Source organism: Pristiophorus japonicus, chromosome 1 (assembly GCF_044704955.1).
Source record: "Pristiophorus japonicus isolate sPriJap1 chromosome 1, sPriJap1.hap1, whole genome shotgun sequence".
NCBI classification, from domain to species: Eukaryota; Metazoa; Chordata; class Chondrichthyes; family Pristiophoridae; genus Pristiophorus; species Pristiophorus japonicus.
The window spans coordinates 373,878,760-373,895,161 of record NC_091977.1 but is presented as its reverse complement, the minus strand read 5'-3'; the positions used below and the strand labels follow the sequence as shown (position 1 = coordinate 373,895,161).

The 16,402-nt window shown below is 43.2% G+C and overlaps 1 protein-coding gene across 2 annotated transcripts in view; it reads right to left on the bottom strand.

The window, feature by feature from the left end:
- Positions 1–16,402, bottom strand: part of LOC139273864 (band 4.1-like protein 3) — a 217,677-nt gene that overhangs the window by 86,857 nt on the left and 114,418 nt on the right. For both annotated transcript variants that reach the window (XM_070890951.1, XM_070890943.1), the window contains one exon: positions 14,601–14,676. In XM_070890951.1, the coding sequence (XP_070747052.1) occupies positions 14,601–14,676 (76 nt within the window). The remainder of the gene's footprint in view (positions 1–14,600; positions 14,677–16,402) is intronic.

The window sequence follows — 16,402 nt, the reverse complement described above, 5'->3', positions numbered from 1 at the left end:
GGGTGATATCCTGGACTAGTTTCAATCGCCTGGATGGGTCGGAGAGGAATTCTCCCAGATTTTTTTGGCCTGGGTTTTTAATCTGGTTTTTGCCTCTCCCATGGTTCCGGTTGGGGTGGAGTATAGATGTTTTCAGTGTAAGGGATGTCACAGTTGCGTGAGGCAGACTGGTTGGGTTGGGTGCTCGGTTTTCACGAAGGAAGACACAAATAACCTTCCGGAAATATTAGGAGACCGAGAGTCTAGTGAGAAGGAGGAACTGAAGGATATCCTTATAAAGTGGGAAATTGTGTTAGGGAAATTGATGGGGTTGAAGGCCGATAAATCCCCAGGGCCTGACAGTCTGCATCCCAGAGTACTTAAGGAAGTGGCCCTAGAAATAGTGGATGAATTGGTGATCATTTTCCAACAGTCTATCGACTCTGGATCAGTTCTGAAGGACTGGAGGGTAGCTAATGTAATCCCACTGTTTAAAAAAAGGAGGGAGAGAGAAAACAGGTAATTCTAGACTGGTTAGCCTGACATCAATAGTGGCGAAAATGTTGGAATCAATTATTAAAGATGAAATAGCAGCGCATTTGGAAAACAATGACAGGATCGGTCCAAGTCAGCATGGATTTATGAAAGGGAAATCATGCTTGACAAATCTTCTAGAATTTTTTGAGGATGTAATTAGTAGAGTGGACAAGGGAGAACCAGTGGATATGGTGTATTTGGACTTTCAAAAGGCTTTTGACAAGGTCCCACTCAAGAGATTGGTAGGCAAAATTAAAGCACATGGTATTGGGGGTAATGTACTGACATGGATAGAGAACTGGTTGGCAGACAGGAAGCAGAGTCGGGATAAACGGGTCCTTTTCAGAATGGCAGGCAGTGACTGGTGGAGTGTCGCAGGGCTCAGTGCTGGGACCCCAGCTCTTTACAATATACATTAATGATTTAGATGAAGGAATTGAGTGTAATATCTCCAAGTTTGCAGATGACACTAAACTGGGTGGCGGTGTGAGCTGTGAGGAGGATGCTAAAAGGCTGCAGGGTGACTTGGACAGGTTAGGTGAGTGGGCAAATGCATGGCAGATGCAGTATAATGTGGATAAATGTGAAGTTATCCACTTAGGTGGCAAAAACACAAAGGCAGAATATTATCTGAATGGCGGCAGATTAGGAAAAGGGGAGTTGCAACGAGACCTGGGTGTCATGGTTCATCAGTCATTGAAAGTTGGCATGCAGGTACAGCAGGGGTGAAGAAGGCAAATGGTATATTGGCCTTCATAGCTAGTGGATTTGAGTATAGGAGCAGGGAGGTCTTACTGCAGTTGTACAGGGCCTTGGTGAGGCCTCACCTGAAATAGTGTGTTCAGTTTTGGTCTCCTAATCTGAGGAAGGACGTTCTTGCTATTAAGGGAGTGCATCAAAGGTTCACCAGACTGATTCCCGGAATGGCTGGACTGATATATGAGGAGAGACTGGATCAACTGGGCCTTTATACACTGGAGTTTAGAAGAATGAGAGGGGATCTCATAGAAACATATAAAATTCTGATGGGACTGGACAGGTTAGATGCAGGAAGAATGTTCCCAATGATGGGGAAGTCCAGAACCAGGGGACATAGTCTTAGGATAAGAGGTAGGCCATTTAGGACTGAGATGAGGAGAAACTTCTTCAGTCAGAGAGTTGTTAACCTGTGGAATTCCCTACCGCAGAGAGTTGTTGATGCCAGTTCATTGGATATATTCAAGAGGGAGCTAGATATGGCCCTTACAGCTAAAGGGATCAAGGGGTATGGAGGGAAAACAGAAAAGAGGTACTGAGGGAATGATCAGCCATGATCTTATCGAATGGTGGTGCAGGCTTGAAGGGCCAAATGGCCTACTCCTGCACCTATTTTCTATGTTTGCCTTTCCGTCATTGTTCATAGGTTTATATGTAACCTTTAGGACTGCTGATCAAGGACCGTGCAGCTCTTTGTCGGCCGGCGAGGACACAGTGGGCCGAAATGGCCTCCTTCTATGCTGCAAATTTCTGTGTTTCTGTGAGATAGATGAGCAAATCTGTCGGCAAATTTCAAAGACATGAAACAAAAATAGAATAGTAATATTAGGATATATTAATTACCCTAATATAGACTGTGAAAAACATAGTGCTAAGGGTAGGGAAGGCAAGGAATTTCTGGTATGTGCACAGGAAAACTTTCTTGATCAATATGTCTCCAGTCCAACAAGGATTTGTTGGATTTGTTTCTAGGAAATGAAGTCGGGCAAGTTACAATAGGAGATCATCTCGCTAACAGTGACCACAACATACTTTGGTTTAAAATAATAATAGAAAGAGACCAGAAAATATCAAAGGCAAAAATGCTCAACTGAGGAAGAGATAATTTCAGTAATTTACAAAGGGACCCAGCACAAGTAGATTGGAAAAGGCGATTGCAGAGCAATGGAGGGCATTCAAAGGGAAAGTTCAGGTATAAACGAGGCATATTCCTCTGAAGGGGAAGAGGTAGAGCATCCAAAGATAATGTGCCCTGGAGACAAAGGAAACATAGTTAAAGCGAAACAGAAAAAGGTTTATGACAAATATCAGAAATAAGATTCAGCTAATAACCAGGAAGATGTTGGAAAGTACAGGAGTAATTGAAAAAGTTAATACAGGAAGCAAAGAGAGGTTACAAGAAAAGATTAGCAGGCAACATTAATTGAACCCTAAAACATTTTATAAACATATGAAGTGTAAGTCAGGGAAAAAGTTAGGCCTATTAAGGACCCAAAAATAAATCATTATGTCGAGGCAGAGGACATGGCTAAAATATTAAATGAGTACTTTGCATTTGTCTTCACAAAGGAAGGGGATAATGTGAAGGTGACACTAAAAACGGAGAGGGAAGTTATGGACAGCATCATAACAGATAGAGACGGCGTACTACAAAGATTAGCATGACTGAAAGTTGGTAAGTCACCTGGTCCAGACGGAATGCATCCTGGGTCACAGAAAGAAGCAAACGCAGAAATAGCAGAAGCATTGGTCACAATCTTTCAATACTCATTGGATACCGGAGTAATGCTGGAGGACCAGAGGGTTGCTAATGTTATACCATTATTTAAGAAAGAGGAGAGGGATAAACCAGGAAACTACAGACCAGTCAGTCCAATATCTGGGCTGAGAGAGAAGTTATTGGAAGCCATCATCAGGGACAAAATAAACTTTCATTCGGAAAGACATGGGTTAATCAAGGAGATTGAGCATGGATCTGTAAAGGCAAATTGTGTCTGACTAATTTGATTGAACTCTTAGATGGGGTAACAGAGAAAGTTGTTCAAGGTAGTGCAGTAGAAGTTGTATATATGAACTTCCAGAAGGCATTCAACAAAGTGCCACACAGGAGGCTTAGAACAAGATGAAAGCCCATGGAATTAAGGGGAATGTGACGGTATGGATACAAAATTGTCTGTGACAGGAAGCAAAAGGTAGTGTTGGATGGATGGATGGATATTTTACAGACTGGGAAATGTTCTGCCGCGGTGTTCCCCAAGAGCCAGTTTTGGATCCATTACTCTTTGCAATTTTTATAAACAACCTATACTCGGGTGCAAGGATCAGCATTCAAAAGTTTTCAGATGATACGAAACTTGGCAAAGTTGTAGATCATGATGAGGATAGTTATCGGCTTCAGGATGATAGACCCCAGGATGGTGAAATGGGAAAAAGCATGGAAGATAGAGCTCAATTTGGAGAAATGTGACATAATGCACTTTGGGAGGGCTAGTATGATACAGTATACTATAAATGGTAGGATTTTGAAAAATATCGATGAGCAGAGCGAGGAGACAGTGTCTATATGCACAAACCCTTAAAGGGGACACGGCAAGTTGATAAGGTGCTTAAAAAAGCATATGGGTTACTTGGGTCTATAAATAGAGGTATAGAATATAAAAGCAAAGGGATCATGCTAGAACTTTATAAGTCACTGGGTAGGCCTCAGCTGGAGTATTCTGGCCAATTCTGCAGCTGGAATATTGTGGATAATTCTAGGCAACACACTTCAGGAACGATGTAAAGGTCTTAGAAGGGGTACAGAGGACATTTAAAAGGATGTTACCAGGGATGAGGGACTTCAATTATGGGGGGAGGTTGGAAAAGTTAAGACTGTGCTCCTTGGAACGGAGAAAATTAGGGGGTGACCTAATAGAGGTTTTCAAGATGATGAGAGGTTTTGATAGAGTAGGTAGAGAAAAATTCTTCCCACTGGAGAATGAGTCAATAACTAGAGGTAATAGATTCAAAATAATGAGCAAAAGATCTAGAGTGGAGATGAGGAGAATTTTTTTCACTCAGTTGTTGGGATCTGGAACACTATTTGAAAAGTTGGTGGAAGCTGATTCCAAAGATAATTTTAAAAGCGAATTGGACAATACTTGAGGAAGAACAACTTACAGGGTTACAGATTAAAGCGGGAATGTGGGATTAAGCATGACAGCTCTTTCAAAGAGCCAGCACAGACACTACGGGCGAATGGCTTTCTTCTGTGCTGTAAGTTTCTAAGATTCGATGAATGTACAGCTTGTTTGTGAGTATCAGTTCCCTGCTATGCTGGTCAATACATACTTCCCAGAAACCTATCCCAATACTTTCAATTTATGGCAGTCCACCTGTCTCACCACCAATATTCAACACTGAAAGACAAATCTCAGGATGGCCCGACAATCAAGCTTATCCTCGGCAACCATGGCTCATGACATTTCTGCAGTATCCCTGACATAAGCTAAATATCGTATAAAGAGGTGTATTTATCTACCAAAGTAATAATTTACAGTGGAATGTTGAAATAGTATTCCAAGTATTTAGGAAGATCTGGGACCACTCTGCAGAGTCTAGCCCAGGTAAGGTTTCAAAGATTGTTGTGCGCTGTATGCTGCAGATGTTATCATGAAATCCTCAGAAGGTGGCCTCCAAGCAATTTGGGGAGGGGGGGGGGGGGGTCACTAATAAGAACAAGATGCACATGAAAATGCTGCAGAGCAGAACCTGGTGTCAGCTTTGAGAGCCTGCAGCAGCTCTCAAACAGGACACCTTTTAATGTGTAAATGTGGCCACTGCATTGTCCTGCCTACATCTTTCCATTCCCTCTAAAAATATGCCTTCAATCTTACAGGGAAATCAAAAATATCACATTGCTAATTGCTACTGAAACATGCCTGCAAACTCTGCAAAAGCATTCCTTACACACGCAGCTTCAGTGCAACCTGATCTTTAACATCAAACCATATTGTAACCATCCAACATACTCCTGGCTGGGATCCCACATTCAACTCTATGTAAACTTGAGGTGATCCAAAACTCGGCTCCCTGTGTCCTAATTCGCACTAAGTCCCGTCCACCCATCAATCCTATTCCTCTAATTCTGCCCTCTTGAGCATCCCTGAATATAATCGCTCAATCACTGGTGACTATGTCTTCTGTTGGCTCGGCCTCAAGCTCTGGAACTCCTTGCCTAAATCTTTCCGCCTCTCTACCTCTCTTTCCTCCTTCAAGATGCTCCTTAAAACCTACCTCTTTAACCAAACTTTTGGTCACCTGCGCTAATTTCTACTTATGTGGCTCGGTGTCAAATTGTTTTCTCTCATTATACTCCTGTGAAGTGCCTTGAGACGTTTCACTACGTTAAAGATGCTATATAAATACAAGGTGTTGTTGTCATGGTGACACACAGTAATGCCCAAGTGTTTGCATGCTGGTGATAGTAGTTGCTATGACATGTATATACATCATGCAACAGCATTAGATTGCAGATATCTATTGGCCTAAATGAAATAATGAATGAAGGAACATTTCCAGGGGAAGACCAGAGGGTTCAAAGCACACCTTCCTGCTATTAAAGTACTTTCAGACAACACGAGGGAAAAGTAATTATAAGTGCCATACCTACTTAGTTGGTAGCCTTGGTTGATCTGATGTCACTAAACTTCTTCCAACATTTCTTCCAGGTACACAGGATGTTGCTCATAACATTCAAACTACCACGTGCATCTTCTCCTTCTCTCCTGAGCTGTTGTTATTCGGAGCATGCAGTACTCCTGCCAAGGAGAGCTGCCTCCTTGGATTAACTTGCTCCAAGAGAATCACTATGGCACCATCACAGAAATGGAGGTCTATCTGTAATCCTTCCAGACATGGCTTTTTTGATGTAACTTGCAAATCATAATACCTGTCCCTTTAAACTGCTATTGACTTCAAATCCAACAGCAGCATACCATTTCCTATCCACCAACAAGTAAGCTCTCAAATACAGACTGTGTGTGCCTGGAGCTTGCTCATATTATTTAAAAGACACTGACCCCAAAAACATGCGTGGGGTCAGTGCCCAATTTCCAGTCAGACTTATTTCCGAACAGAAAATCAAATCCACTGTTTGTTCTGCTTTCCCACCAGTGCAGGAAAGACAATTATTTAATGAGTAGTCATTTAATCATTTGAACATGGCAGAAAAATCAGAGTATTCAATATGGACATTAATTACATGTTCTGTACCTTTCTACTTTTGACAATGAAACACAAAGTTACAGAGCCCTTCATTGAGTTGATGCATCTCATGAAACTCCAAATTGCAGCTTGACGTATTCCTTTAAGTGATTCTTTACTGATCAAGGAATGTTATAAAGCCAATTGACAAGAGGTTAATTTTATTATATCCAATTTCTGGAAGTTCAAACTGTACCTGCAGTCAACCTAACTACCGGTTAGCCAGTCACCATGGGGTACCAGAGTTTATTTTTCCTTACTCAGTATTTCAAGAATTAACAGGGTAGAAATTTGGAAATATCAGCTGCATCTGTTTAGTATGATCACTGGAAAGTACCAATTACCTTTTTGTGTTATGGGTAATTTTATTTAAATTCCATCTTTTTGTCTGGAAAATGCATAGCATAACGGCTTTGCTGTGAACCTCTAAAGTCAAACATTTTGATAAAAATGCAAGTTGCTGTTTAAAAGAAAATCCTCTAAATAATAGCAGTACGCTATTATGGTATCTAGGGCTCCTCTGAACATAAGTGGCTTCTACACTAAGTGACAGTCTTTTTCTTTTGTGAATGCATTTTTAAAGTATTCTACCACCATGAAAGTTCTGAAGCTTGCAATCAAGTGTTGACAAGCCTCTCATTATCGCCCCTCCTTCCTCCCATTCTACAGTAAGAAGTGAACCGTGTACTTCTGAGGCTTGACTAGAGGCATGGTAAGATAGTAGACAGCATAGAGAAACTAGTTCTAGAACAATACTTCAGCTAAATTGTGAGAGTAGGGCAAGGGGACTGATGTCAGGAAGCTGTTCACACAAAGATTGATCACTACATGGGACCAACAGTACATTGAATTTGTATGATGAATCACACTGCTGCAGTTTCTTCCTTCCCCGTTGCTTATCAAATACAATTAAGATGCATGTCTCCAAGACCAGTCGTGATTGACAAAGATCAAGTATTTTATTCCAAAAGCCAAATGATCACAATCACTTTCTGCTTCTTATATTTGCTTTTATTTTTTGAGAAGCGTGTCAAACAGTCACAGACAGTTTGGACTTAAAGACTCAGCTATCAAGTTTAAGTGTTGAGATCTCTCTTCTGGGTAATTTCAGCTGCTATACATCTGCAGTATCAATTTGTGTGGATAAACAACAGATTTGACTCTTGTGGGTATCATTGTTAATGTGCTTTAAGACAAAGGGAATAAAATATTTCTATAAAGTCCTGAATCTGAGTGTTCTTTGAGACTATTGTTAAAAAAATAGCGGTTAACCACTTCACCGTAAATTTCTACTCCGAAATACTCTGAAGTACAGCAAGGAAAGAAGATCATGCATTTAGGGCCCATGTTTCAGAAGTCCTCCGAGAGGCCCGCCTAGTTTTTAAGAATAAAAAAAGCGCCGAAAACTTACCCCGCAATTCTCCAAGTCCAGCAGGCCTGTTTCAGTCAAGGCAGCGCAGCAGAAGCAGATGGGGGCGGAGCTACAGCCTTGCGCCAAAAAGAGTGCCGGCACCTGGCCCTCCCAGCACGTCCCGTCTCCGTACGACCCGATTCCTGGCCGAAGGGACATCGCACTGTTCGCCGCCCCTATCCCGGGCCGAGTGATCTGCTTGCCTCACCGTCCCTCGCCTCGCCGCCACTGCCCTTAACTCCTCGGCCGCAGGCCCCACCCGAACTCCTCCTTGGTGGCGGGGCCCGCCCGACCAGGACCACTTCGGCGGTGGGCCCCACCCGAACTCCTCCTCGGCGACGGGGCCCGCCCGAACTGCACCACTTCGGCGACGGGGCCCACCCGAACTCCTCCTCGGCGACGGGCCCCACTTGACCAGCAGCTGTGGTGGCGGGCCCCGACCAGCACCACTTCGGCGACGGGGCCCGCCCGAACTGCAGCTCTTCGGCGACGGGGCCCACCCGAACTCCTCCTCGGCGACGGGGCCCGCCCGAACTGCTCCTCGGCGACGGGGCCCGCCCGAACTGCAGCTCTTCGGTGACGGGGCCCGCCCGAACTGCAGCTCTTCGGCGGCGGGGCACACCCGAACTCCTCCTCGGCGACGGGGCCCGCCCGAACTGCACCTCTTCGGTGACGGGGCCCGCCCAAACTCCTCCTCGGCGACGGGGCCCGCCCGAACTGCACCTCTTCGGTGACGGGGCCCGCCAAAACTCCTCCTCGGCGACGGGGCCTGCCAGAACTGCAGCTCTTCGGCGACGGGGCCCACCCGAACTCCTCCTCGGCGATGGGGCCCGCCCAAACTCCTCCTCGGCGATGGGGCCCGCCCAAACTGCAGCTCTTCGGCGACGGGGCCCGCCCAAACTCCTCCTCGGCGACGGGGCCCGCCCAAACTCCTCCTCGGCGATGGGGCGTGCCCAAACCCCTCCTCGGCGATGGGGCCCGCCCAAACTCCTCCTCGGCGATGGGGCCCGCCCAAACTCCTCCTCGGCGATGGGGCCCGCCCAAACTCCTCCTCGGCGATGGGGCCCGCCCAAATTCCTCCTCGGCGATGGGGCTCGCCCAAACTCCTCCTCGGCGATGGGGCCCGCCCAAACTCCTCCTCGGCGATGGGGCCCGCCCAAACTCCTCCTCGGCGATGGGGCCCGCCCAAACTCCTCCTCGGCGATGGGGCCCGCCCAAACTCCTCCTCGGCGATGGGGCCCGCCCAAACTGCACCTCTTCGTCGATGGGGCCCGCCCAAACTCCTCCTCGGTGGCGGATCCACCCGACCAGCTCTTCAGCAGGCTGTTGGAGGGCTCGCGGTGCTGCTGTAAGTGAGTAGAAACTTAAAATGTTTTATTTATTGATTGATTTTTTATTTATGATTTTTTTTGATTAATAAATCAATAAATCAACCAATAAATCAATCATTTATTATTGATGATGGCTCTTTATTGGTAAAAGTTAAGTGTTTAATGCTTTGTAAAATCCCCTAACTTCCCTTCCTCCCCCCTCTATCGCTCCCCCCCGATCATGCACAACCCAAACCCATGAGAGTGGCTCAACCGTGGCTAATGTGGATAAATGTGAGGTTATCCACTTTGGTGGTAAAAACAGAGAGACAGACTATTATCTGAATGGTGACAGATTAGGAAAAGGGGAGTTGCAAAGAGACCTGGGTGTCATGGTACATCAGTCATTGAAGGTTGGCATGCAGGTACAGCAGGTGGTTAAGAAAGCAAATGGCATGTTGGCCTTCATAGCGAGGGGATTTGAGTACAGGGGCAGGGAGGTATTGCTTCAGTTGTACAGGGCCTTGGTGAGGCCACACCTGGAGTATTGTGTACAGTTTTGGTCTCCTAACTTGAGGAAGGACATTCTTGCTATTGAGGGAGTGCAGCGAAGGTTCACCAGACTGATTCCCGGGATGACAGGACTGACCTATCAAGAAAGACTGGATCAACTGGGCTTGTATTCACTGGAGTTCAGAAGAATGAGAGGGGACCTCATAGAAACATTTAAAATTCTGACGGGGTTAGACAGGTTAGATGCAGGAAGAATGTTCCCAATGTTGGGGAAGTCCAGAACCAGAGGTTACAGTCTAAGGATAAGGGGTAAGCCATTTAGGACCGAGATGCGGAGGAACTTCTTCACCCAGAGAGTGGTGAACCTGTGGAATTCTCTACCACAGAAAGTTGTTGAGGCCAATTCACTAAATATATTCAAAAAGGAGTTAGATGAGGTCCTTACTACTAGGGGGATCAAGGGGTATGGCGAGAAAGCAAGAATGGGGTACTGAAGTTGAATGTTCAGCCATGAACTCATTGAATGGCGGTGCAGGCTAGAAGGGCTGAATGGCCTACTCCTGCACCTATTTTCTATGTTTCTATGTTTCTAACATGGGAAATTAAGGATAGTGTTGAATCCAAGGAAAAGGCATATAAATTGGCCAGAATAAGCAGCAAACCTGAGGATTGGGAGAAATTTAGAATTCAGCAGAGGAGGACAAAGGGTTTAATTAGGAAGGGGAAAATAGAGTACGAGAGGAAGCTTGCCGGGAACATAAAAACTGACTGAAAAAGCTTCTATAGATAGCTCTTTATAATATATGTTAATGATTTGGATGAAGGAATTGAGTGTAATATCTCCAAGTTTGCAGATGACACTAAACTGGGTGGCAGTGCGAGCTGTGAGGAGGATGCTAAGAGGCTGCAGAGTGACTTGGACAGGTTACGTAAATGGGCAAATGCATGGCAGATGCTGTATAATATGGATAAATGTGAAGTTATCCACTTTGGGGGCAAAAACACAAAGGCAGAAAATTATCTGAATGGCAGCAGATTAGGAAAAGGGGAGGTGCAACGAGACCTGGGTGTCATGGTACATCAGTCATTGAAAGTTGGCATGCAGGTACAGCAGGCGATGAAGAAGGCAAATGGTATGTTGACCTTCATAGCTAGGGGAATTGAGTATAGGAGCAGGGAGGTCTTGCTGCAGTTGCACAGGGCCTTGGTGAGGCCTCACCTGAAATAGTGTGTTCAGTTTTGGTCTCCTAATCTGAGGAAGGACGTTCTTACTATTGAGGGAGTGCAGCGAAGGTTCACCAGACTGATTCCCGGAATGACTGGACTGACATATGAGGAGAAACTGGATCGACTGGGCCTGTATTCACTGGAGTTTAGAAGAATGAGAGGGGATCTCATAGAAACATGTAACATTCTGACGGGACTGGGCAGGTTAGATGCAGGAAGAATGTTCCCAATGTTGGGGAAGTCCAGAACCAGGGAACACAGTCTAAGGATAAGGGGTAAGCCATTTAGGACTGAGATGAGGAGAAACTTCTTCACTCAGAGAGTTGTTAACCTATGGAATTCCCTACCGCAGAGAGTTGTTGATGCCAGTTCATTCAATATATTCAAGAGGGAGTTAGATATGGTCCTTACGGCTAAAGGGATCAAGGGGTATGGAGAGAAAGCAGGAAAGGGGTACTGAGGGAATGATCAGCCATGATCTTATTGAATGGTGGTGCAGGCTCGAAGGGCCGAATGGCCTGCTCCGGCACCTATTTTCTATGTTTCTATGTTTATCTGCATCTAATTTCTAAAGTGTAGTCAAGGTTTTTCTGAGCGTACAAAAGTCGACACTTACTCCGTTCGAAGTTAGATTGGAGTAACTTTTCACTGCCTAAACTTGCACAATAGGCGTGTGGCTGGTAACATCCCCTTTTGCAAAAAAAACTACTAAAACAAAACTATTCTAACTAACTAGAACTGGAGCAAACTAAATGCCGAGAATTGCGATTTCTAAGATACTCCATACTAAACTAGTTGCTCCACAAAAATAGGAGCAACGCGAGCTGAAACTTGGGCCCATAGAAACAGTCAAAGCACTTCACACAGAATGAATTACATTGTGCAATCACTGGGGTAAGCTTTCGTCTTCAGCAGAGTTGTGCGCACCGAGGACTGTATGTAGGGAATTGAGGTGCATGCCTGCCTCAGCTTTGCATCCAGAAAGATTTATCCTGCTGTTGTTATGTAGGTAAATGCAGCAGCCATTTTGTACATAGCAAGATCCCACCAACAGCAATAAGATGTTTGTCTATGTATTTATTTTTTATGGAAGTGTTGGTCAAGGGAGACATGTTGGGCATGATGCTGGGAGAACTCTTTGAATAAAGCCATTAAGATCATTAATATCCACTTTAATAGGCAAATTTGTGTCTCAGTTTAACATCCCATATAAAGCATAGAACCTTGAAAAAGGAAGTATTTCTCCAGTAATCAGACAATATTTGTAATATATGGGGTCCCAGGAGATGTGCATTCAAAGACATCCAACCATTTACTCTTGTTTATGTTTGATAGTGCCATTGTTCGCCAAAAATATCACATCATTAAATGGAGACTAATGAAAGTTTGTGGACCCACGCAAATGTGGGTGTCTGATATTGTTGGGTTTCCAGTGGTCACAGATTGTATACTGGAGAGTACTGTTGTCAACGTAAGAACCACACTGACAGGACTCTATCCAAGTAAAATGCCCGAACAGACTGCAAGAAGTGTTAATTTATAACAATATTAATGAATAGGAGACCAGCTTGAATTGCTTTGCAACTTTATTGGCCTCCTTTTGTGCTGTACTATTCTATGATTCTAACTTGACAGTTTGCTATCACTTGCATCGGTCTCTGTAATAAAAATGCACTGCATTTTAAATGTATCAGAAATTGTAAAGTACGATGCAGATAAACAAGTCATTTTCTGCTGAATAAACAGGAATTCATATATTTAACACAACATTATGTTTCTTCCTCATTTTGTGAATATGCATGGTATAGAGTGTAATCTAATCTGCACAAAATCATCCTCTTGAACCCCACATTAAACTGAGGGTTTTTAAGGACAGAAGGATCTTCTCACATATTCAAACTGTGATTTTTGTCTGGGGCTGATCTTCTCCTTATCTGACCTATATAATCCAGCATGCAATTCATAGAGGGATTACTTGGATCATCACCGGGAGCGGAAAAATTGGCTGATTTTCCCTCTCCTTTAGCTCAGGAGAGCGGAGGTCAATTGCAGTGACACTATGGCTGCCTGGTTGAGAACAGAGATTTAACCTGGAATCTCCCTGGATTAATCACTGGATAAACTCGTTGATGCATTGGGGGAAGCCAAGCTATGTATCTTAATAGAACATCTACTGAAGTAGCTTTTTATAATAATGAGCACCTTAATGCAGAACTCGGGAAACAGAGAATCATAGATAACAAGAAAAGTCTGATATTATCCACGCAGATCTTTGAGGCCAATACAACTATAAAATAAACTCAATAGAATTTTTGTAAAAGAAAATCTGTCATTACTTTGTATTTTGGTGCAGAAGTTTCACGATAATTCTCACAAGACACAATGGCCGAGATTTTCTGCTTTTGCGCTCACCATTCATGGTTCTTTGCCCATTAAGGTGAAAGGTCAGAAAACTGCAGGTGGCAAATAGAGGTGGAAAACCCTGGCCAATTACTTTGATCCAATTTCTTATATTGAGCTTAAACATTGCATCTCCCACTTTCTTCCTTCCCCTCCCCCAAATCAAATCACTTTTAGCATAATGTATATTCTTTCGGCACGTCTCCTGTTCCATGTTCAGCTCTCCTCCTCGAGACATGCTTGTGTGTGTGGGGTATTAAATATTGGGTAGACCAAAGCCATTGTTTTCCGTCCCCGCCAAAAACTCAGTTCCCTAGCCACCGACTCCCATCCCTCTCCCCAACTTCTGTCTGAGGCTGAATCAGGCTGTTCGCAACTGGTGTGTCATATTTCACTTCACCCTGAAATGAGCTTCCAACCACATATCCGCAGCATAACTAAGACCGCCTATTTCCACCTCCATAACTTCGCCCGTCTCCGCCCTTGCCTCAGCTCATCTGCTGCTGAAGCCCTCATCCCATACCATCCTCCCAAAGATGTCTGCATTCCCCTAATTCTGCCCTCTTGAGCATCCCTGAATATAATCGCTCAACCATTGGTGGTCGTGCCTTCTGTTGCCTTGGTCCTAAGCTCTGCAATTCCCTGCCTAAACCTCTCTGCTTCTCTACCTTTCTTTCCTCCTTCAAGATGCTCCTTAAAACTTACCTCTTTGACCAAGCTTGTGGTCACCTGCCCCAATTTCTCCTTATGTGGCCCAGTGTCAAATTTTTAATCTCATAATACTCCTATAAAGCACCTTGGGATGTTTCACTACATTAAAGGTGCTATATAACTACAAGTTGTTGTTGTTTTATTGGTATTCTATAAATGCGAGTTGTTCAATTATTCTTCGCTCTCATGGGTTTGGGTTGTGCATGATCAGTTAAATTTTTTTTAATTACCGTTTGATATCCAATGAATAGTATATTTTCATTTAAAAAAAATTGAGTCTGATCTACCCATATTTGGTTGGTTACTGCAGAACCAATTTAATTTGGTGAATGCTGTTAATTTTAATTAAAACTATGATGGGATGATAATTCGGAGTTTATTTGGGATGCTTACAGACACGGCATACACTCTCCTACTCTTTTGAAGGGAGAAGGCTTGGGGAAGAACATTGTCAAGATATGACAAATTTTGACCACACAAGTCGGTGCTAAAGGAAACATTCTTTTGCTCACCTGGTGATGTCCTCAGAGAGCTGGGCAGGATCCGGAGGGTAAAACTTTACACTGAATGAAAACTGCCACAAACCACCTGTATGGAAACAAATTATTATTCAAACTAAAGCAAAATGATTTAAGTTTCTTAGTTTTTAATCATTAAAAAAATTCTGCAAGGACTACTTTTCCCAGTACAAAAAGTCCATGATTTTAAAATGATGAGAATCCTAACAAATAAATGACAAACACTCATTGGTTAACCGTGTCACCATTTGCCTTTAACTAGCTCTACTGTAAATGTGACTACCAACTTAACAGCATTGTCAATTTTGCACACACATGCATACAGCCTTGTGGTGTTAAGTCATTAATCACCTGAGCAGTAGATAGCAGGACACTTTACAGTCTCACTTTACACTTTCTTTGTGGAAATATTTTCAGTCATTGAATTCATGTGGTATATCACTCTCAAAATTGTGTACCTGATCTATTTGTAAAACAAATAATTTACAGTGCTGCCAGTTTACATTGTGTTCAGTAAGAAAATTCTTGTTTATCTAGTTTTACTCCTCCCACAACAAGGAAGTTCTGTATTGGACAAGCATTACCATGGCTCGAGCCAAGTAAGTACAATTTTAAGTTTAGTTCCAATGGTAATTGCAAACTCTTCTTTAATAAAAATTGAATCTGTTTGCATTCATCTACTTTCTTACGAATGGGCAGCTGCTCAATGGAGTAATTGAAGCCACGAACTTGTCAGATTCTGACTCTAGCATCATAATTAGTTTGACAGGCAAAGGAGGGTGATGGATGTCCAAGAGATCTGCAGCATCACATGGAGTAATTTCACCTCTTAAGCCCTGAGATGGCTGCCACCAATATTTTGTTGACTTAGTGCTAATTTTGGTTTTGCTCCTGGAATGGCAAAACTGCTACAAAATAGTTCACGATTTCAATCTGTCTATGATGGCAATGTAACAGAGAACAAATTAAAAGTCTGATGTACGTGCAAAAAGCGAGTTTATCACATCAGCATGTACTAGTGGCCAGAATGAGAGAAACCACTAAAATGAGAAAGATATGATTAATATCAATTGCATTTGGAATAAGTATCATTAAAGGAAGATACATAAAAAGAAAAAAAGCTACAGATGCTGTAAATTTGAAATAAAAACAGAAAATGCTGGAAATGCAGGTCAGTGTAAAGACAGTTTAACATTTTGGGTATCACCTTTTTAAATTTCGTAAAACGCCTCATCATTTTGAACAGCTCCAATAAAATCACCACTTAACTTTCTCTGTTCTAGTGAAAAGAGATGGAGTTCTGTAGTCTCTCAACCCTGGTGATATCTTATTAAATCTCTTCTGCACCTGATCTGTGGCTTTGATATTCTTCCTAAAGTAGGTCACCCAAAACTGGGTACATTATTCTAACTGCAGCTTAACTAATGACTTTTATATGTTTAACAGCACCTCTCTGCTTTGGTATTCTATGCCCCTTCTTTCAAAACTAAGGATTCCACATACTTTTTCTAAAAAAAAGATAGAAACAGCTTTAGCACCTTGTCCCCCATACTTGTCCATCTGTATTCCTAAGTATCGCTACTTTTCTATTCTATTTAAAATTTTACCAATTAGTGTACATTTCCTCTCTTTGTTCTGCCTTCCCAAATTTGTCACCTCACAGTTCTCCACATGAAAGTTTCATCTGACAGTTACCTGCCCTTTCTCCTCAGAGCAGAGAAGGCTAAGGGGAGATTTGATAGAGGTGTTTAAAATCATGAAGGGTTTAGGTGGAGTAAATAAAGACAAACTGTTTC